Source organism: Haliotis cracherodii, unplaced genomic scaffold (genome assembly GCF_022045235.1).
Source record: "Haliotis cracherodii isolate W230 unplaced genomic scaffold, xgHalCrac1.p SCAF_12, whole genome shotgun sequence".
NCBI lineage: Eukaryota > Metazoa > Mollusca > Gastropoda > Lepetellida > Haliotidae > Haliotis > Haliotis cracherodii.
In genome coordinates, this window is record NW_027266267.1 from 41249207 (window position 1) to 41271935 (window position 22729).

Below are 22729 nucleotides of genomic sequence, written 5' to 3' on the forward strand. Positions count from 1 at the left end.
TATCAATATATAAAATTTTGACCTTTATTTGACCTATGCAGTTTAACCATACTGAAAACTGAAACTTACTGTCAGTTGTGTTTAAAATCTAGTGAAACTTGGTGTGTGCAGTTAGTAGTAGTGCTCAAAATACATGTTGCGTTTTTTGCGATATATTAAATGTTCACCTTTACATTTTAACCATGCTCTTAAATTTTTTTAAAATACATCATCTGTAAACATCATCTCAGAAACCACTGGATCAATGAAGCTGAAATTTCACATGATTGTTCCCAACAAAGATGACATCCCAATTTGTTCAAGAGTATCAAATACGATCTGCCACAGCAGCCATATTGATCAATTCTTTTGGCCATTACTCTTAGCTTATTTGTTCAGAATGTCATGGAATTTGGTACCTGATTAGTTTGAACACATGTTCTGCTTAGTTCTTAGTTCTTAAATACCCTCAAAAGGCATACATGTATTTGGCTGAGGGAGCTGCACTTTGGCATATATGATTCTCCTTATGATGACATCATATTTTGTTTTTAGATTTTAGTGGTAGTTTTTTAGTCCTGAGTATTTATGCAGAAAAAATGAGAATATCATTACTGACAGCAACTCTATTTAAGTGTCTGTCTTTGCTGCCATTTTAAACTGTTGACTACATATCCAGGTGAAAATGCTCATCAGAGGAGTGCTTAACCGAAAACATGAGACAATATTTCTGGGTAATTTTACAGTACACTGTGGGGCGGCAGAGTGTGTCACAGAGAAGGTGAAATAAGGGTTAGTACAGTGGAACATTCCTACTGAAAAGGTTATCGGTCTAGCGTCTGATGATGAAAGTGTGATCACTGGACAGCAAAGTGGAGTCAGTGTTCAACTGCAACAAGGCAGCAGCCTTTTCATGATTTATGTGAACTGAATCACCCATAGGGTGGCTTCAGCATCCCTTGATGCAGCCAAAGTATCCAAGACTATCGCCAATTATAGAGAAACAATGAATAACATTTACACACTATACAAATATTCGGCGCCGAGATACACCAGATTACGTGAACTGTCTGATGTTCTTCTGATTCTGATTTTCAAGTGAAAAACAGCCTTTGAGGAGACAAAAGATAACTGGTCTGCACTTGTCATGGAAATAGAAGAAGGAGCAGCAGAGCGAAATAATGGTGCAGCAGTCAACATCCAGAAAAAATGAAATTATACTCATTTATTGCAACAACCTACATGCTATCGGTTGTGTTGTATCATATGGACAAACTTGTCACAATAATTTAGGAAAAAATTCTGAAACTTGGCACGAAAATGCCAATTTTGAACTCAACCTGTGACTCACTGCAAGGATTGCTAGAAACACCTGGAGGAAAAGAGCAATCGTTTATTGACAACATCGGAAACAGCGTGTTTCGTAGTGTGAAACTTACATATGCAGATGCACATTCAGTACAGGCTTTTCAAAATTCACGAGCAGGCTTCATCGATGAATTGTGCAGTACATTACATGACAGATTTCCCGAAGACAGTCTGTCTGACCCTTACTTGCCTTGACAAAGTCCCAAACCCATCTCACTTCCCAGATTCACAAGAAGAATTGAATGACTATGGAAGGGATTCCCTAAATCAGCTGAATACCCATTTCAGCCCTTAGATTGGTCCAATAAACAATGACGACTCACACATGTCATAGATTGAAGGCACTGATTTCGTCTCTTTGTCAACAGCTTTTTATGTTTATGATTAAGAAACAGCCTGTGAAGTAATCATTGTGGACTTATTTATTTTGAAGAATTGACTTCAAAAGTATTTGATTATTTGGAGGATTAAACATAAAAACGGGTGTGCACACTGTGTAAATCTTCAATATATCACTTTGAATGTCTGGTTTTATTTCAATCAGGAGTCAAATTAACACTGTGCTAATGTAGCTGTGTAATTCTAATGGTTTATTATGACCTTGTTACTTAACCTGGATTTTATATTGTGCGCTGAATATCTTACTTCTGTCATTAGGAATTTGGTTTGATTTTGTTCACCGCCATGAAATGTACCGTATATCGCTGTGTATAAGGCGACCCCACGTATAAGACGACCCCCCTGTACACGCCTTAAAAATCAACCCAAAATCCTATACTCCGTGTATAAGGCGACTGTAGCTTGCCGACTGTAGCGTATTTCGCACACGGACATCACAAGTTAGTTAGTTACTTTGGAGATTTAACGTGCGCTTTCCGACTGGTGCGTATTTCGCACACATCACAAGTGCGCACACAAACCTTATATATGCAATAAAAATATGTTTATCTTGCGATGTTTTTTTTCAATAATGATAGGTCGCGTGTGTAACTCCAGCACACGTTGCCATTTTGTGTTTACACAGTACGACACCAAATTGGTGCCCGTAAAATAAAATTCATTTATGAAGTAATAACATATAAGAGACAATGGTGAGTAATTTAATCGCCAATTAACTATGTTGTAACTAACTAGGCTTATGTTTGCTTCACATTCAGCGTGTTTATTCCACAATCACTTGTACACACCGTCTCCAACACTTGTCAATACAACTGTAAAAACAGCGGGAATTGATTTCAGCTTCACCGGTTATCACATGTTAGGTCACATGTGCAATATGCAAATGCTTACCGATACTTCCGGCTCTCGAATTACGGATGTTGATTGTTTTACAGTGTCAGGTGGTTAGATAATCTGCATCGAGGCGAGGGTCATTTCAACTTTATTTGCAGAAATTATTAAACTTTATTCAAGGAAAGAGATACAAATCATGTTTATGTATGGAAATAGTTATTGGAACAGTTATTTAGGACAAAATGCGAAGTTTTATTGTCAAATGCTGGGCTGGCTATCGGACGCTGGTTGACATCGCCAGTGGAAAAAAATGTGAGATCTTCGACTCCGTGTATAAGACGACCCCCCTTCTTAGCCCCCCCATTTTAGATACGAAAAACTCGCCTTCTACACAGCGATATACGGTATTGATCACCGTTCCCTTGAACAGGAAGAACTACATTCATGTATATTACTTGTACTGTATAACCAGGAGCTTGCAACTCAGACAGGGTACATGACCAAGGGTGTTGAGTAGTTTACAATATCAATGTATTATATTTGGCTTCAGTCTCTGACAGAATATTAAAAATGCAACTATTACCTAAATTTAAGTTCTTTCACATGTGGACTGGACCGGAAAACATAATGTGCATTTGAGACACAATTTCAAAACTGCACTAAAAAGAATATATTATACATTTCAGTTTACACAAAATCTTCCTTAAAGCAGATTTGTCTTCCCACCAGGTTTTCTTCTCACCAGAGGCTCTTACATAAAGAAATAAGGCATGCACAAACGGAACATGGTCAGTTAATTCTGAAGTGCTGTGACAGATCATTTAATTAGTTTAGCATGTTAAATGCATATGTTTATCTGTTGGCTTGAATGTTTACACTGCAATCAGCAGTATTCTGCTATTCTGTAAATCTGTATGTGATCGAGTGACTGATATCATGAGCAGAGTCCCACGTTGTCAGGGTATGACTGCACGCATTCAACAAAGCCACTGTGTCTGACCCACCAATCCAGTCTAGTTGCCATGTATGACCAGCAAGAGTCCTGAGGTCGAGTGACTGATATCATGAGCAGAGTCCCACGTTGTCAGGGTACGACTGCACGCATTCAACAAAGCCACTGTGTTTGACCCACCAATCCAGTCTAGTTGCCATGTATGACCAGCAAGAGTCCTGAGGTCATATTCTAACCCGGGCTCCCTATGTAGTAGCAAAATGTATAACAATTAACATGGGTGCAATTATGCTAAGGTAGGGCCCTTAACAGATGAAAGAAATCTATCAGGTACTCAAGTAGTTCATGAAAAATTCTGACAGTTCGTCATGTTTTGTACATATACTGTATGATAGTAGTGTATAAAAATTATTGCCAACTCTTGTATCAAATTTCCACGAGTCATCGCCACATTCTTTGAGATATTCCTTGTTCACTCTAGAAAATTCTCAAACATATTATATTGGATTAGCAGTTTATTGTCTTCAAATGACTACATAAGACATGTAAGCGTAGCCAGTGTAGCTTAGATTCAAGGCATCGCCAGCAAGTATGATGTTAATATATCAGTTGTACCCAGTAAGTGTATGTTGTATATATTGTGGTGTCAGTCTTTCTTCTGGGTAAAGCATTTAGGTATTATTGTACATGTACACACGTTTTCGATCTTCATTTCAAGCGAGAAACCAAGGAACATGACTCTTTGTTAGAATCAGTTTTCTGTCTATAATCTTGACTTCTGTCTAAACCAGACTTACATCCCGGTCCCAGGCAAGTCCGGTTTAGATAGATTCCACTGTATCCCATCTTTTAAAATAAGTGTTATATTGGACAAAGGTTGTCATGATTTGGATACCATGATAAAAGGATCAAATTCTGGTTCCAACGTCAAGTTTTTTAATACTGTGAAACTTTATTGAAATATATACAAATCAATATAGAAATGTTGTCTTTCTCTGATGTTTTGAAAGACACACCATGATGTCTAACAAAAGGTTTGAATTACATTTGATGATAAAACTCATACTCAAGTAGTGATTGGGTAACGTGAGTCAAATTACACTTAAACAATCAGGTGAACGTGAGTATCTTAGAACAATGTCGTCAACAGCCATCCATTTCATTATTCCTCATCTTTATATGTAGTATGACATCACCATCTCTTATGATCTGTGATGATAGCTCATGTACATGACTTCAATATCGATATTTGCATTGGAACAGTTTCATTACTCATGAACAAAACAATACAAAACCATATTCTTGTGATCTTAAGCAAATTTTCACAATGTTTAAGAGTTACAATGGCCTTGTTCTAAGCATATTAGAGTTGTGTCCCTTATCTTTGAGCACTTTAATACCAATCTGTCTTTGATGTCATAGAAGAAAAATAATTTTTGGCATTACAACAAGTTATTTTCGCATTGAAAGTGTTACGTTATACATAAGCATACAAATCCATTTGATATATCAGTATGTCGTTTCGAAAATAGGCAGTATTTTTTCTCGCAACGCCACATGTGCAGTTCCAATATCAGATATGAAAAGTATAGTAGGTGAGAATATAGAAATACTGTTGGACTATTTTGTGAAAGAAACAAATAAAAATGTTAAATGTAACTCTGAGACACTTTATGTCTGAAAGATTTGTGTCTCACTCCACACCAAGTTCCACGATGTGCATGTGTCAGTGACCAAACATTGATCTGGATGGCCATGGATTGGGATGTCTATGAATGGAAGTAATCATTGAGATGATGTTGCTGATAGAGTATCACCCTGATCATAGGTATTCAGGGATCTGGCAATGATAAGGCAGGTATGTTTTATATGTATCTTTATCACCACTGATAAAATAAAATTCTCTCTCTTCAAGCCACAGTACCGTACATTGCTACAATAGGTCAAGACTGTTTTGAGACTTTAAAAACATCAAAAAATATTTTTACAAAGATACACATGAATTAGTTCTTTTCATTTGGATAAATTACACAATGTAGTACTGTTGTCACTCAGGCCCATGTATTAATTCAATCTAAATCAGACTTTTGGAAGAAAGCGGCAAACAAATATATATTTTTCAGAATACCAAGGATGTTTTGTGTTGCACCAATGGCATCACAATACATGTAGGTTAATATATCGATACACAGGTATTCATGATCACATCACCAGAGGTTATCACAGGAAATAGCTAATCACTGCTTGAATTGAATATATTTTCTGTTAACATTCTCTCACATCACAAACACTTAGCTGAAGATTACAGAGACATATAAATCAACCATTATGTGTTTCTATTACACTAAAAACTTCATATTTTCTCTTGGTGACATCCATGTGAGTGCTATGGAATCAATGCTTTATAGTACATGCCTAAGGTGGAAGAGGTAACATTCTGTAGATCAATTTTTCAACATTGACAAACATGATGCCATTTGTTTGTGTAATCATACACTGAAAGCCTTTCAAAAATCTTATTGATGATCACAGAATGGGCTCAGTCCTATCAGTATCATACCAGTGTTACCTCATATTTTCTGTCTGTAAAGGTATTTTTTTTATTGCTTGTTGTAAGAGGAGACTAACGGGATAGGGTGGTCAGGCTCGCTGACTTGGTTGAAGCATGTCATTGATCCCAATTGCGTGGAACGATGCTCATGATATCAATCACTGGATTTTCTGGTCCAGACTCGATTATTTACCGACTGCCGTCATATAGCTGGAATATTGCTGAGTGCGGCGTAAAACAACAAACAAAACAAAATCATTCCATTATGACCAAGTATACATCCTCAAAAAACAACATCTATACATACCTTGACAACATCATTCGATGACTCTGTAATGAAGTCTTTAAACACAAGAGTGATCAGTGTCTCTCCTGCATCAATGATGTAGGTACAGAACAGCTTGTTGCCGTAATTGCCAGGGTAGTTAGGTGAGGAGATGGAGCCAGAAGAGCCTGTGTAGCGCCCACCGCATCCTGAAGTAGATACAATAAGGCTTGTTAACATGGCTTGTTTATAATGTGTCTTCTCACCAAGAAATTAGAGAAATTAAAGGATTTATAACAAAATTGGTGTAGTGTGTGAATGAGTAAAAGGTCAAACAGTTGTTTCAGAAGAAAACATAATTACTTTTAATGTGGAACAATATTTCTCTGCCAATTCCAGCATGATTAATGCTCTCAATGCAACTGTCAAACCCATTCGACAGGCACATAGTTGAAGGACACCCAAAAATGAAACTTGCTAGAACTGGTTAACGAGTTGGCTTTGCATATATTTTAAGTTATGTATGCTATGCATAAATGCTCAGCTTGCAAAATATCAAAACTTTCAGTAGTTTATTTACATAAAAATAAAATAAAGGGAGTTAAGAAAGTATCGACCACATTTATCGGCACACAATTACCAGAAACGGCCATTGTTGACTTTTGGCACTTCACGTTCAGCGGCATGCAGTCCGATATTTTCTTTATAATTTTATAATTTTTCATATTCGATCATCAAACAATAGTTATCAGTTTTAATAATAAAAACAATACAACCTCTATTACATCATAGCCATAAATCCTGTATTTTGGCTGCAGAGAATACTATTACTTAACCTCTTGATATCTTTAACAGAAATCCACTTCATTGTCAACTATAGTCTGGAAGGTTATTTAAGGTACCGACATTTACTACAATATCTGAAAAACTATTGGACCTACTCCAGTCACAGTCAAAGTTGGTATGAGATTATTAAACAGTCATATATAACTGGATATTACATTTAAAGACAATCGGTGCTTGAATAAAAAATCTGTCTCTTTAGCTATCACTATATTTCATTAACAACCAGACCTGTTCGTCACGGGTGGAACGAGCATTCATTGTAACAGCCATCTGCATAATGCTACCCCTGCGTCACAGGGCCATATGACACAGTTGAACCAATCAACTCTACACGAAAGGATGCGCAGGAATAACGCACACGCATGAATACGGTGTTAGGGTTGGGCGTCTCAACGTGTGTGAATCCCGTGCACCGTTTCGAGTAGAGTTGATTGGTTCAACTGTGTCATATGGCCCTGTGACGCAGGGGTAGCATTATGCAGATGGCTGTTTCAATTAATGCTCGTTCCACCCTTGCTGAACAGGTGTGGTTGTTGATGAAATATAGTGATAGCTAAAGAGACAGATTTTTTATTCAAGCACCGATTGTCTTTAAATGTAATATCCAGTTATATATGACTGTTTAATAATCTCATACCAACTTTGACTGGAGTAGGTCCGATAGTTTTTCAGATATTGTAGTAAACGTCGGTACCTTAAATTACCTTCCAGACTATACACACAACTAGTTTTTCCCCTAATAGCTCTTCAGCTCTTCTGTGCATAAAGGCAGGAAAAACATCACTTCTTTCCAAAACATCTCACCAATGGAGGCAGATGAATTGGGGAGGTGGGAGGGAGTATTTACTGATGTAATAGAGGTAGTATTCTTAGAATTATTAACAATGATAACTATTGTTTGATAATTCATGCGAATCCTTTACCTCTATTACATCATAGCCAGAATATACCAGAGGGATAAGGCGGGATCTGCCTCTAGTAACTCCCTGTGTAGTTGACAGCAATCAATATGAGTTCTTGTATATTTCCAGATTCAAACCCTTTCAAGAGGTAATTACTCTAGAATCTCTTTTAGAGGACTTGAAATAGGGTATTATGATTATATCAGTCAATATGCAATACCTTTAATTGAAGTACCATATTATTTGCTGATAATCATGAAATGATGTCTTTAGTTCTATTCTAACTCATCATTTGTCGCAGATTCTGAGAGTGACGTAACTTCCGGTTATGAAGTCACTACTGGCTCTAAATGACGTCAATTCCTCTTTTATGACTGGTTTTAATGGCATTTCTAGAACCTCTGACGTCATTTATGCCGTCACTTCCGGTCTATATTCCTTCCGATTGTGATGTCACTTCTGGTAGATCTGTTTATCATATAATGGGTAGGTTTCTCGGCGGGACAAAGCCAACGGATCAAAAAGATATACGTTGGGGTCATATGCGGATAGAGATGCAAATATCAAAGGTCAAGTAGGGACAACTTTCACTGTTTATAAACAAACATGGTGTCGCCTTCGTCATTCGGCGATCGAGTCAGAATTAACCATCGGGAATCTGGATAAACTACAGGGATAATTGCTATCATTATCAAAAGAACAGTCTAATATACTGAAAATCAGTGTCTAACTGTGACGCAGCTAAGGCATTTTATAAGTTTTGGCAACTTTGGAGATATAAATTTCGAAACTATTTTGCGAGGGCACGAGGCCTAGCCAAGCGGGATCAGTAGCCATATCTGTGCTTCTTGACCTCTGCGGCTTGAAACCTTCTCAACAAATTTAAATAGTTGGATTTGGTCGAAATATGTTTGAATTGTTACCTTGTTTGGTTTTGTCACTGTGTGTACATCTCACTACACTTCTTAACGTTATGACAGGACAGACCGACTGACAACAAGGTCTGACCATGGCCGTGACGTCTCATAGACTAGGGTTAGAGTAGCTTCCCTTTGACAAAGAGCAGTTACTCTAGCGGACAGACCGATGGATTGCCGCGAAGGCAATTAAAAACAATTGTTGTTTTGTGTATATGTTGCTTCGCCACTGTATAAGAAACAGATTTCAGTTGGAACTATATTGGCTACTGTCACTGTCCGACTGACACATCACTTACCCTGTGACGTAATCAATATTAATGCGTGCATTCCAGTAAAACTCGCAATGTTTCGGTAATGTTTGTGAAAGAAGGAAAGCGATTTTGAAGCACAGAATTAAAGAATGACATTATATGATAAAGAGGTTATCAAGCTTGTGTGTTTGGGGATGGTAAATATCCTGTATTAGGAATAAACACCATGTATTTAGCTCGCCAAGGCTCGCTAAATGCAATGTTTATTCCTAATGCAGGATATTTACCATCCCCAAAGACACTCTCGTGATAACCTCTATTTATCAGCTGTTCTAATACATCAACCGTAACTTGTGATATCTTTATCCAAGTGGGTTGGATGGTGAGAGAAATAGCCGTCGAACACGTCGGCAATGTGGATCAGTGGCTGTCAGATAGAACTTGAGATTGTATAGGACAAAGGAGGCGATCAGGATGATCCACTGTAGGTGCCAAGGCGGGAATAGTATAATGTCTATGAACCAATGGACCAGTAGCCGAGGACTGATTTTTTATTTTAACTGATATATTCCATTTTTGGAAGATCCGGGGAATGCCAATATCCTCTAGGCTGAATGCTCGCATGAGTCTGTTAAGCACTGGATGTGTTCTGATCATTAATCCATCGAGCTTGAGAACGGAATGGAGGGCAGATCTATATCATTCAATGGTTCCATGTCGGAAGTTTTTATCCTGTCATAGGTGTAGAAGGAAATTCGCAACCATGGGAATGTCCACTGTGACATTAGTTAGACCACACCTGTGTCTCCACTGGACAAATTTGTTCCATCTGTTGTCATAAAGTTGGGTGGATGACGATGTCCATGATCTTGCGACAGCAGTAGAGGCAGCTTGGGAGAACCTGCATACCTGCATTCTCTACAAGATACTTTCAAGGCGGTGAGATGGAGGCTTGGAAGATTGGAGTAAAATAGGTTCCACTTGGGCTGACGCAGGAGATCTTTGCGAAGTGGAAGAGTGAGTGGCTCGTCCATCAGGAGCGATAGTAGTCTGGGATACCATGTCCTGCTTGGCCAAGATGCAGCGGTGAGGATGACTGTGCAATTGGTCACTTCCAACTTATGTATGACCTTGTCAAGGAGAGATCTAGGAATGACCATGGAGGGAACTCGTAGGCGAACAGTCCTGTCCAATCCATGGATAGTGCATCTATCTGGATCTGAGTTGACATAAACCAGAAGTTGATGGTTGAGACAGGTCACGAAGAGGTCCAGACTTGGGGTGTCCCAAATGGAGGTTATCCAGTTAAACATGTCTGGGGGAAGAGCCCACTCTCTTGTACGATCCTCCCTCTCAGGGATAGGCTGTCTGCTAGTATGTTCAGTTTGCCTGGAATATGTCTCGATCCATCTGGCAGCTGAATGAGTCAGCCAAGGCAAATAGCTGAGTAGTTTCATCAGCGAACTGGACTTCAGCCTTCTGTCTGTGGCAATCAGTACGGATAATTTGATGAGGCGATCTTTTCAAGTCTGGAGAGCATCAAAGATTGCTATCATCTCTCTGCAGTTTATGTGATGAGCTGTTTCAGTCTCGGTCCATAAACCCTGAACTTCGAGGTCGTCCATGTGAGCTCCCCAACCTGAATCCGATGCGTCTGTGAACAGGTGGTGTTCAGGTGCAGGTAGGGTGAGAGGAATCCCCGTCATTACATGATCTCGTTGAGTCCACCAGATTAGATCTTGGCGCAGATAGAGAGGTATAAGTACCCGTGTATCCTATTTATGATTATCCCTATGCTTGGATCTATCATCAGAGGAAGAAATGTGTACCCACCTTTTGAAGCTGTAGGTGATGATCCCTCCAAGCAAAATCCCTTTAAGATTGGGCTGAATATCGCATTGGTAAAAGGATGTAAAAGTTTTCTGTGATTCTCACTGACAACTTGAAACCACTTGTTCTGAGGAAACTGAAGTCCATGAGGCAAGACTTGTGGCTAGAGCTCTGATTTCATAGGAAGAACACGATCCTGGGTGAGGCCTGGCGATACCATGAGGCTATGGGGCCTTAAGCCATTCAGCTACGGTGGCCTTAGTAACGTTGGTGATGGGGAACTGTAGCTGCTAAAAGAACTCGAGAGCTCTTATGGGGCACAGAACTGTCAGGATGATCCACCGTAGGTCATAGTGCAGGAATGGTGTAATGTCTGTGACCCAAGGGGCCAAGAGCAGCAGCTTGGTTCTTAGCTATGAAATCCAGGAGAGAACATAAGGTGACAAAAGACCCTTTGGGGGTACGAGTGAGGCTTGAGTAATCGAGTACGTGTAGCTCAGAGAACCTAGCAGCAGTTGCCATGGCTAATAGGAAGGCAACTTTCATTTTCTTTTGGAGTAATAACAGATATCATGTGGGAAGCCACCAAAGTCCTGTCTACCAACAACAACTGGAGACAAAGGAAACTACAAGAAGCCATTGACATCAGGAGACACCAGCCAGCCATGAGCGGTGACCAGGGAACCCATCTGCCTAGTGCTTGGGACATTGCTTTGATCTTTGTCAGGGCTAATTGCCTAGCTGGCTTCAATTTGCCCCTTGCTATGTCCATTCTTACACCTATCAGTGCTGATTTACCCCCAGTCTGGTCGACTCCTTCACAATGGGTTGTGAGGCATGATTTCTTTCTGTAGGCTTAGACAAACGGTTGGTAGAGCTGTGGGGGGATCTGCCCCTTGGTGGAATCAAGTCTTTTGAGCAAATAATAGCTCCAGCAGGGTGACCGGAAACTCTGGATGTGCCAGCGGCACAGACAACTGTTTAGTGTCTGATGGTTGATCAGACACTAGAGAGCAGAGAGCTAGGTCGTTTCTCAGTCTGGGAGATAATATCATCCACTTTTCTCTTGGCTGCATCTTTTCTCTCCCTTTCCTGGAGAGAGGGAGACAGAGGGGACAGCGATCATCCTCTGGACAGGTGGATTCTCTGCACTTCCAACACTCTACGTGAGGGTCGCCCGAGATCATAAATTGGCCATATTTGTGACAAGCTGACTCAGGAGGAGAGGACGCCGGGAAATCCCATGGCTATATCATGCATCTAACACTTATGAATCAAAGCCCATAAAACCACTAAATCATTAGTTGGATTAAGAAACTTATACTGAAATGTATTAGAATAGTGTGACTACAGCTGAGTGCTAGAGAAATACGTAGACGTGTTGAATAGCACACACAGGAAACAAGTGAGGTTTTCCCGCCTTTACGCACAGAAGAGATGTAGACTGCTAGAGGTGCTATGGCGGGGACAACAGATTGTATAGTTGACAGTGAAGAGGACCCCAGTTGAAAATCTGAAAAATTAGCATGGTGTGATTGCAGCCAAAATCGAACAATAGTTATCATTGTAAATAATTCTAAGAATACCACCTCTATTACATATCTGCCATTAATCCTGTATTTTGACTTCAATCACACTAACTAAAATTTTCAGATTTTCAACATACGTCCTATTCACTGTCAATTACACACAATTTGTTGCCACCAAGTAGTTTCGTAACTACCCACGCCGTGACGTCACCATGGCGGCAACCTCTCTTTTTTCGCTCATCTCCTATTAGATGTAGATGAATTGGGGAGGTTGGAAGGAGTAATTCATATGTAATAGAAGTATTCTCAGAATTGGACGATAGTTTGTGCCGCGACCACTGGACCAAGGGAATAAATGCCCTGTAGGTCCGGCTGCACGGCACGTAAGTAAAAGCTGGTGAAGGTGTTTTGTCAGGCCCACTGATACCTGGAAACTACTTGTTCTACAGAGACTGTAGTCCATGACACGTGATTCATGGCTAGGGCTCTTATTTCGTGAGCTGAGCAGGATCCGAGGCGTGGTATGGAATTCTGAGCCTGTGAATAGCTTTGTGCAACTGTGGCCTTCATCTATCCTGCTAAAGTAGCCTTTGTGATATCCTTGTTCCAGTTGGTCTTACAGGAAAGTAAGAGTCTCCTTCGATGGCTATGTGGGTCTGAAGACTTGAGAGCTCTGATGGGACATAACAGTCTGTCTGGGTGATCCACTGTTGGTCCCAATGCCGGGATTGTATAGTGTCCATGACCCAACGGTCCCATTGTGGTAGATTGGTTCTTGGCTACAATTTCTTGGAGCGATCTTTTATTTATAGAAGCCCAATGTTCATCATGGGTAAGACTAGAATAGCCTGAGGCATGTAACTCCGAAACTTTGCTGCTGTAGCCATGACTAGCAGAAACGATGTTTTCCTGGCTTTTTGTTGTAGGGTAGCCTTCGCTATGGGTTCATAAGATTCCATTTGCAATCCGTCTCCTCCACCTTGTGGATGACTTTGTCTAGGAGAGACCATGGTTGGAATGCATAGCCAAATAGATTCGTCCAATCCATCAAAAGAGCATGATCTTGTGAGCTCTTGGGTCGGAAATTTGACTGACATAAACTGGAAGTTCATTGTTCTGGCAGGTGGCGAATAGATCTATGTGTGGTATTTCCCATATCTGAGCTATCCAGCTGAAGATCTGTTCTCCCCCAATGTAAGAGGCTGTCGACCAGTATCTTCAGTTTCCCAGGTATATGTCTCGCTTCCATCCGGCAACCAAGGCAAACAAGCGTGTCGTCTCCATCATCTTGGAGTTGGATCTGTTTCCTCCCTGCTTCTGAATATATGCCACTACTGTGGTGTTGTCTAGGGCTTTTATGATTCACTTGCGTATTCGGTGAATCGAACCATAGCTATATATGAATTGAATTCATTACTCATCATGTATTTGTTGCAGCCCTAATGTTGTCCCTTGCTATGAGAACTTATGATAGATGAAGATGTGTTCTCCATTCCAGGATTGCGTAATATATGGCCTTCATACCCTGCAGTTGATATGAAGGATCTTCTCTGTGTTCCATGATCCCTGTGCTGTGAGATCGTCCATATGAGCTCCCCATCCCGAATCTGATGCGTCTGTGAATAGGTGATGTTCTGGCTTCGGATAAGTCAGCAGGATGCCACACACACATGCTCATTGTGATTCCACCAATGGAGGTCTTGTAGCAAAGTTGGAGGTAATTGAGACTGGAATTCTAGCCCCTTCGATCGTATAGAGTTGACCCATGTCTGTAGAGGACATAGCCTCAGCCTTCCTCTGAAGGTCATATCCTGTAAAGATGTCAAGTTGCATGGCAGAGACATCAACCACCTCAGCAACTTGCTGGTTTGACTTGAGATTGATTGGGTCATCTTAATAGTCTTGTCGAATCGATGCTCTGGTGGATATAGATATCCCCTGTCTTCCTGGAAACTTACTCCGATGTATATAATGTCTTGGACCGGAGTGATCTCTGACTTGGCTGGGTTGACTAGAAAACCTAGGTAAGTCATAAGCTGGACCAAGAATACCATGTTCTGGATGTAGTTGATCTTTCCCTTGGTCTTCCGCTAAGAAGTCATCCAGATAACCATAGATTCGTACTAGCTAGAGATGGGGGAACTTGATGGCTGGCACTGTAATCCTGGTGAATATCCAAGGTGCTATTGCTATCCCAAATGGAAGAACTTGGAATTTGTAGCGCCAGCCATTGATTGTGAAGCATAGATATTTCCGAGATGATGGATGTATCGGGACGTGAAGATATGCATCTGTAAGATCTAGGCTGATAAGCCAGTCTCCCTTCTTCAACGTCGACCCCAACCTCTGCATGGACTCCATCTGGAATTTTGGAGGCAGCACCAGATATCTCTTGTTGAGGGTCTTTAGATCTATTAGCGCCCTCATCTCGGTTGTGTTCTTCTTCGGCACCAAAAAGACTAGGGAGTAAAAAGCCTTGGTGTTGTTGGACCCCTTAATTGCCGAATGGCTCGCTTCTTTAGTAGCTTCCTGGCGGTCAATTCTGCAGCTGCTAACTTCGCACCGGTCAGGTGAAATCTTCAACCCATGGGGTGGATGTTCAGGCTCGGATGTTTCCTGATGTGTAGCTTGTAGCTGTGAGACACGTCGTCTAGAATCCAGTGGTCGGGTGTAACCTGCTTCCAATTTTCGGCGCATGGCAAGACGCCCGCCCTCCCAATGAGCCTGGAGTCGGTATTATGTTGAAAAACGGGGGCGTAAATCGCAATCCATAGACGTAGCCAAGTGGAAAGGGACTATAACGTCAGAGGGGGGGGGGTTGTTGTAAGGAAGTCAGAATTTTCTTTCCCTCTGCCCTTAGATCTTCCACGGCGATTATATCCTCGTTTCTTGAAGCAGTCCTGCCAGACTTGGGATGACAGTAAATCTTCCTGAATCATGGAGACAGTGGGTTAGTCCCACTTGATCGGTCCTAATAGTCATAGTCATCCTTCATAGGATGGTTGTAGAGGCGGTATGGTGTGTCTGATTCCAGCGACAAACCAATTTATATATGCCCCGATGTCCATGGAGTATCTGGCAACCGATGCTATATCCTTGAAACATGATGCTGATAATGTAACATTCATGTCGGGATTGAGCACTAATTTGAAGAAATTTGTAGAATCCAAGTGTTGCAACTCCGGAATTATAGCCTTGTGCGTCTTGTATAACTTCTGTTTTATAGGTGGAAGAGACCTAGACGTTCATCGTGCTTGAGTCTATGGATGTTATTCGTTGATTGATCTACGACCTTGCCCGCATAGCAGGGCCAAGGTAACGTCTGATAAATATGCTGAGATGGAGCAGGCAAATGACATACCCCATATTCTGGCGCCTGGGCTGGTGAATCCTCTGTCAAATGCAGCATAAGGTGGTATAGCTCTTCATTCGTTTCTACAAAAGTGTAGCCATCGCTGTGATATCGTTGGGGTGAGTTGTCTATTTCTGATTCTGGCTCTGAGTAGCCTTGGGTATCTCCTGTTGGTGGTGGATAATCATATCCCTCAGAATCTGCCCCGTAGGGCTCGTCATCCTCTGGTGACCATGACTCCAGCATAATAAGTGTCTGCGTGGCTTGTAGCCCTTGGGCAATGGTAGCCATGCTGTGGCTGTCCTCACAGCTGGCTGGTCAGTCCATGAGGCTGGTTTGGGTCCCATTGGATGATCAAGCGGTAAGCCGTGGTCGGTAGGATTGGTAGCTGTTGGTTGCTGGCCCATGGAGTCTGAGTCTTCACAGATGGATGGTTAGACGGCTTATCAGTTGGTTGGAATGCCGTGGGGCCATACCGCGTCTGGCTGGTATGGCTGGTTGTCGTGGACGGCCTGTCCATGGATATCGTGCGGCTCAGCTTGTAGATCTTGTGTAGGCTGGCCCACGGCCGTGGATAAAGATCTCTTAGTCTTAGCCAGAGCTGATACTGATTTTTCAGTGATGATCTTATCAACCTTTTTCTTCGCCGCCTCTCTCCTCTTGGCCTTCTTCGCGGCCTCTGACATTTTGGAGAATATCTCTTCGGATGTGTGGGTGCACTTTTCACATTGTCTTTTCTTCTTCACTGTGCAGGTCTTCGCTCTGCACTTCGTGCAGTTTACATGAGGATCTCCCATGATCGTAATTCGATCACACTTCTTACACCCAGGGGTGATGGGAAACTGCATGGCGACCTCAGCTATACCCAAGTGCGTGTAGTCTCTTTCAGCAGCACTATTACTTCAAATATATATTTATTTTTATGTCTCTTACAATAGCAATCTTATTAGAAAAACCTTAGGTTAATGTGATCTACTACCATGTTACCATGTGCTAGATTGTCACTACTACTATAGTAGGTGTTGACTCTAGCACACACAGGAAAAAAGTGATATGGCCGCCGATGTGACGTCACGGCATGGGTAGTTACGAAACTACTTGGCTGCAACTAATTGTTTGTAATTTACAGAGAACATTGTTGAACATGAAGAGAAGTTAGTTCCTATATCATAAAAAGTGTATGCCTTGTGTAGAATAATAGCATTTTGTAGGCATGTTTTGTGAACGGATATGGATTACGTACCAAGTATTACCAGATTCTGTCCACAGTCAGGGATGATTGGTCCCCCTGATCCTGGTGAGCCTCTGTAACACTTGTAATGACCTTCGTCTTCCCGAGTTACATCAGAGAGCACGAATCTGAACAGACCGGTTCCTGATGATGACACGTGTCCAATGAATCTCACTCTAGATGTGAACTTGTCACTGGCAGCTCTGACATCATTATATCCTGTGATGTGAAGAAGGCATGTCTTTGTCTCACTTTTACAGACACTGAACTCACTGGTCCCAGGCTCCGGGAGAGTCCATGACAACGTCGCATAGCCGCCAAACCTGGCATACTCAGTTGAAGTAACTGCAAAACAGAAAATTCATGAAAGTTTGACAGAGAGTACACTTGCAAAACATGTATCACATATGAAACACATAGAAAGAATTATTTATGAAAATTTGTTTGCAACAAAAGCAAAAACAAAACATCTAAAGAAGTGAGATCAATGCTCTAGCAGTGTACCTCGTGTACATGTAACCATATGATGACTGTATAACATCATATTAACTACAAAAATGAAAGAGCTTACACAAAACACATATTTGTCCATAGGTCTGATTATAGTCATACAATGAGACTATAAATGTGTTGTAAATATTAGGGCTGCAACGAATACGCTGTGAGGCGAATACGATTCATATCACGAATATATGGTAACGAATATGAATATTTAATCACGAATACAGTAACAGGTCATCAGTTGATGTATTATTCATAATATATTCAGCGAAACAATAACAAAATAAATTATTTGACATGGTTTGACCATGTTGATGGTGTTAATGATAATTATAATATTATACATTCATATACTGCACTTATCCAGGTACTAGTATCTGCTAAAATGCAACAATGACCAGTCAAATTGAACAAGCGTATAGTTGACAAAGTCATCTATATCCCCCACCCATTTTAACACGTTATGGTCCCAAACCAGGTAACTGACCCAACATTTCTCTTGCCCATGTCAAAAAAGCTGCAATGGAAATTCTAAAATAAACATTTCTACAACTCCTTAATATCAAATGGCACTAGTTCAGTATGCGCTTTATATATAGACATGCAATGTTTGGCAAGGAAATATTTAACAGTTTATTTGTTATACTACTTAAGTAAACCAATCCTATATTAAAACTTAAATCCAACTTGTTGTCATGGAAACATAAACAAAAAGAATTTCTAAAAGTGCTATATATCAAAAGGCACCAGTTCAGTATGTGTCTGGTAAACATGCAAAGTTTTGTAAGAAATTAATTAACATTTTTGAGTTACGCTCTGGAAACGAACACCACCCTTATAGAACCTAAGTCCAACTTGTTGCAATGGAAACGTAAAAAATAAAAATCTATAAAATTCCTAAATAGCAAAAGGCACCAGTTCAGCATGAGTCTGATAGACATGCAAAGTTTCGTAGAGAAATAGTTATGCTCTGGAAATGATTTCGGGACGCACACACGCACGCACGCACACACGCACGCAGGGACGGACGGAACCCATTTCTATATCCCCCGCCAACTTCGTTGGGGCCGGGGATAAAAAGGACAAGATCTGAGGCTGTAAACGGGCCTCTTCCAAAGAATTTTGTATTTATCATTTTCCATGATGCCCTCTACATATTCCAGGTCGTACCATGGATGGACCTCTCTGTCATAACAACAAGCATGGTGAAGACGGTAATCAAATGATCAAGACACTGTCATGTCGCTTAAGATACTGTGTTTGTGCCAAAGCGGGGTATCCACTGACAACGTGTTGGACAGTCTCATTAAATTCATTGCATAATCTACATTTCATATTTACATTTTGATGCAAAATCACACATTGGTGGATTCAAGTGGGAAGTCACTGGTCCTGAGCAGTAAACAGTAAGCCTACTGTTTCACTCTCAGGTCAGCCGACTTCATCCAAGCGAAGGACTCTGCAGGGTTGCTGATCTTCTCAACACACTGCACATAAACTCGATTCAGTAGTCCTTCAGATAGCCTCTCCTTGAAAAATTGAGTCTGGGCCGTTTTGATATGGCACTTTGCTTGGTTGACACTCATTTCTGTACCCTCCAGCAGTACAGAACCATCAACAAAATAAACACTGACATTGAGATTATGTCCCTTACCCTTGGCTCGTTTATGAAAACAGTGGAATGCCTTGTTGTCATCATGAGTCTTGACATGCTTCAGAAGATGATCGTCAGACAAATATATGTGTGCAAAAATGCACAATACATTTCTATCATGAAGAGCCTGCACATTAATGAAACCACACCCTCCCATTATGATTGGTAAATATAAGCGATTGGGGGAAGAGTGAGGGTGGTGGGATCTATTGTCAGACATGATTCTTCGTGTGAGAGTGTCAATACCCTGAATTTCTTTTTTCGTCCAATCAACAACACCAAAAAATATGAAAGGACAGGTACAGCATAAGTATTTGTGCCTTTAACTTTATTGCTGGTGTTCAGCTCTGAACTCCAGATTTTCTTGAGTCAACATTTGTACCCAGCCAGAAGTTTGTTCTTGATATGTGCATTCTGGAGTTTTTCACTAACCTGCATCGCTAAGTACATATAGCCCTATTACCAGCATCACAGAGCCAGAGGCCAGGAACATGGTAGAGGCAGTTATCACTAGCAAAGCAGAGGAATTGGTAACCAAGGGCCAGCTTCACCTCAGTTGCCAGGAAACTGAAACCCTCTATTGCCACGAGTCGGATTGTTGGTGGGGTGGAAACCAATTACCTGTGAGATACAGGGTCAATAATTACGAAATATTTCTTCAACTATTTCTTCAAACCATTTGGTATTAAGCTTCTCCAAAAACAGGGGTGGCTCATGCTTTGGGCAGCCAACGGTTTGGAGAAACCAAACATTAGATATATTGAACTGGACATTGACACATTGCGAAAAACAATTCCTAAAAGAGGAATCTTGACAACAGCTCTGATCTGGCAACCAGGCAGCAGAGGAAGCAGGTGCCACGTATACTTGGGATGATTGTTATTAGACTATGTTGAGACATGCTACTTCAAGAGCATGGACAGAACTTAAATGTGGTCTCTGAGATGTCTATCCATGATTCATGGATCAAAAGTTTCAGGAAAATATCTGAAACAAGATCCATCTTGGGTACTGTAAAAAGTAGTGGAAAGAGAGCCAGTCTGCGTACCAGGAAAGTATGATGTGGTTGTTGATGCAAACTCTCATAAAAACAACAGTTCTGTTCAATATGCAATGGTAAAACAGATTCCGGTTTCACCTGGGCATTAATCTGCAAACTTCCAATGTTGTGAAGCCCCTGGTTCAAGTTCAGAAAAAAAACTTCCAAACCAGGGTGGCAAACAATCGAAGTGTCTGATATTTGGTGGGTATACTGTTTAGCATATTGGAAATATATTCAGGAACTTCCACAAGAAAAAGAAATCAAATTCAGAAAATTCAAGATGGAGCAGAAGAATACATGGAAGTTTTTTGCTTTTGTGTTATACATTGATTGGTTCAAAACAAATTACATGAGAAATTTGATTTCTATAATAATTTCAGGCCCAATATATATCTGGAGAAATCAGAAATAGTTTCATTTGATTTCTGGGTTAATCCAAAGACATATATAGGTCCTTGGTTAACCTTACTTTCAAATTGGGAATCAGCTCGAAAAAGAAATTGTGGGCTCGTCTGTGATCTGAATTAAATTTGCAGGGGATTTTAAAATTTAAACAAAATGATTTCAGTAGTTGCCCTGTACCTTGTTGCTTTGCACAGGGTTATTGTAAAGTTTGTAACTATAGCATGAAGTTTAAGGGTGAGACATTTGTTGTGTCTCCACGTAAGGGGCAAATCAGGGTGTTGAATAAATCAGAATTGTCAAGTGTTATAGAAATGGAAAAAAAAAGTGAAATTAAGAAACTTGTAGAATATTTGGTTGAGATGGAAATATGAGGGAATTCAGCTTTTGCAAAAGAGACTGCAAAATGGAAATAATTCCTCTCAAAATTACATTGATGTGAGACAAGAAATGTTAGATTAGTCCCTCTAGGTTTCCACTCACTTTCAGAAGGTTGCAACATACTTTATATGACCACAAGAGCATCGGGGAAATGTTATTGCTAAGTGTTTCGAAGGGCACAGCTGAAGTTTATTCAGCACTCCCCATTGATGTTAGTTTGAACAATGATGAAGTGAAAAAGCTATTTTGAAGGCTTAGAAGTTGGTCTGCAAGGCATATAGACAAAAGTTTAGGTACTGAAGGACAAGGGGTGATTATACGTATGTGGAGTTCGCTAGGTAAAAGGAGACTTTGTTTGATAGGTGGTGTTTATGGATGTTGGCCAGGAATTTATACTTCTTAATTAAATCAAACTAAGAATTTGTACAGTGTATTTTCAAATTAACAACTTCTGAATGTGTTGAGACCATGACTGATCTAGACTAAGGCTCCCTTGAAGAGACATGTCTTGAGCGTCTTTCTAAAGATTGTGAGATTTTCTGTTTCTCAGATTTCTTGTGGCAGATTGTTCATAGCAATGGGTCACCATGTTGAAATTATCTATCACCATATCTGTTGGTGTGTGACTTTGGTACTACTAGCCGATGATGATCTTTTAATCGGGGAGACATGCTGGCTTGTATGGTACAAGCAATTCCTGTAAGTATGGATTGGCAGCCATTGTAGTCATGTGTTCTCGCTAAGGTGTTCTAGTCAGAATTCTTGCACCTGCATTCGGAACATCAGTAGTTTTACTACATCACTCTTTGTTTGATCATAGAGGAGGGAATTACAATAAACCAACCTGGAGACGACAAAAGCTTGGATCAACAATGAAATTTCCTTTTTCTGATGTTGATATGAGTTTGTCCTTTGGTAATATGCACATTTGAATATGGCTGTGATATGCTTATCCAAACTGTAGAGCGGATCCATGATGACACCCAGGTTTCTCGCACAATGATACACCATTGCCGTTAGCTGCAATTTGGAACATGTGTGGTAGGAGAATTTCGTTGATGTATCATTGAGCCGTAAGATTGCCCTGGATATGGACCAAACCTGCCCTGCCATGATGAGAGATAGCCTCCCACATCATAATGCTACCCCCACCAAACGCAGTTTCCTACATAATGTTCTCCCCGACGTCTATAGACCCATGCTCTTCCATCCTCTTCGACGGACGAGAAATCTTGATGCTTCGTTGAACCAAACATCTCTCCATCGCAGTTGAGGCCATACCCTGTTGACAACACCAATGCAGTCATTGTTGATGATGTTGTCGACTCACTATGACACGTCTAAATGGACATCTTTCTTGTAGACCTGCTGCTCTTAAACGGTTTTGTATGGTCTGGTCGGAGATTCTGCGCAGTCTGGGTATTTGGGATGCTCGTAGGTGGCGTAGTCGGATGTAGCGATCTTTGGGATGGGTCCATAATGGTATGGGGTGGTATCACAATGACTGGCCGAACTGTGCTCCATATTGTCCATGGCAGAG

The 22729-nt window shown here is 40.8% G+C and overlaps 1 protein-coding gene across 1 annotated transcript in view; it reads right to left on the minus strand.

The window, feature by feature from the left end:
* The window catches only part of LOC139457383 (scavenger receptor cysteine-rich domain-containing protein DMBT1-like), a 92243-nt gene that overhangs the window by 64384 nt on the left and 5130 nt on the right, over positions 1 to 22729 (minus strand). The window contains exons 2-3 of the mRNA XM_071238788.1: positions 17222 to 17554; positions 6391 to 6557 (exon numbers count right to left, since the gene is read on the minus strand). Of these exons, the coding sequence (XP_071094889.1) occupies positions 6391 to 6557; positions 17222 to 17554 (500 nt within the window). The remainder of the gene's footprint in view (positions 1 to 6390; positions 6558 to 17221; positions 17555 to 22729) is intronic.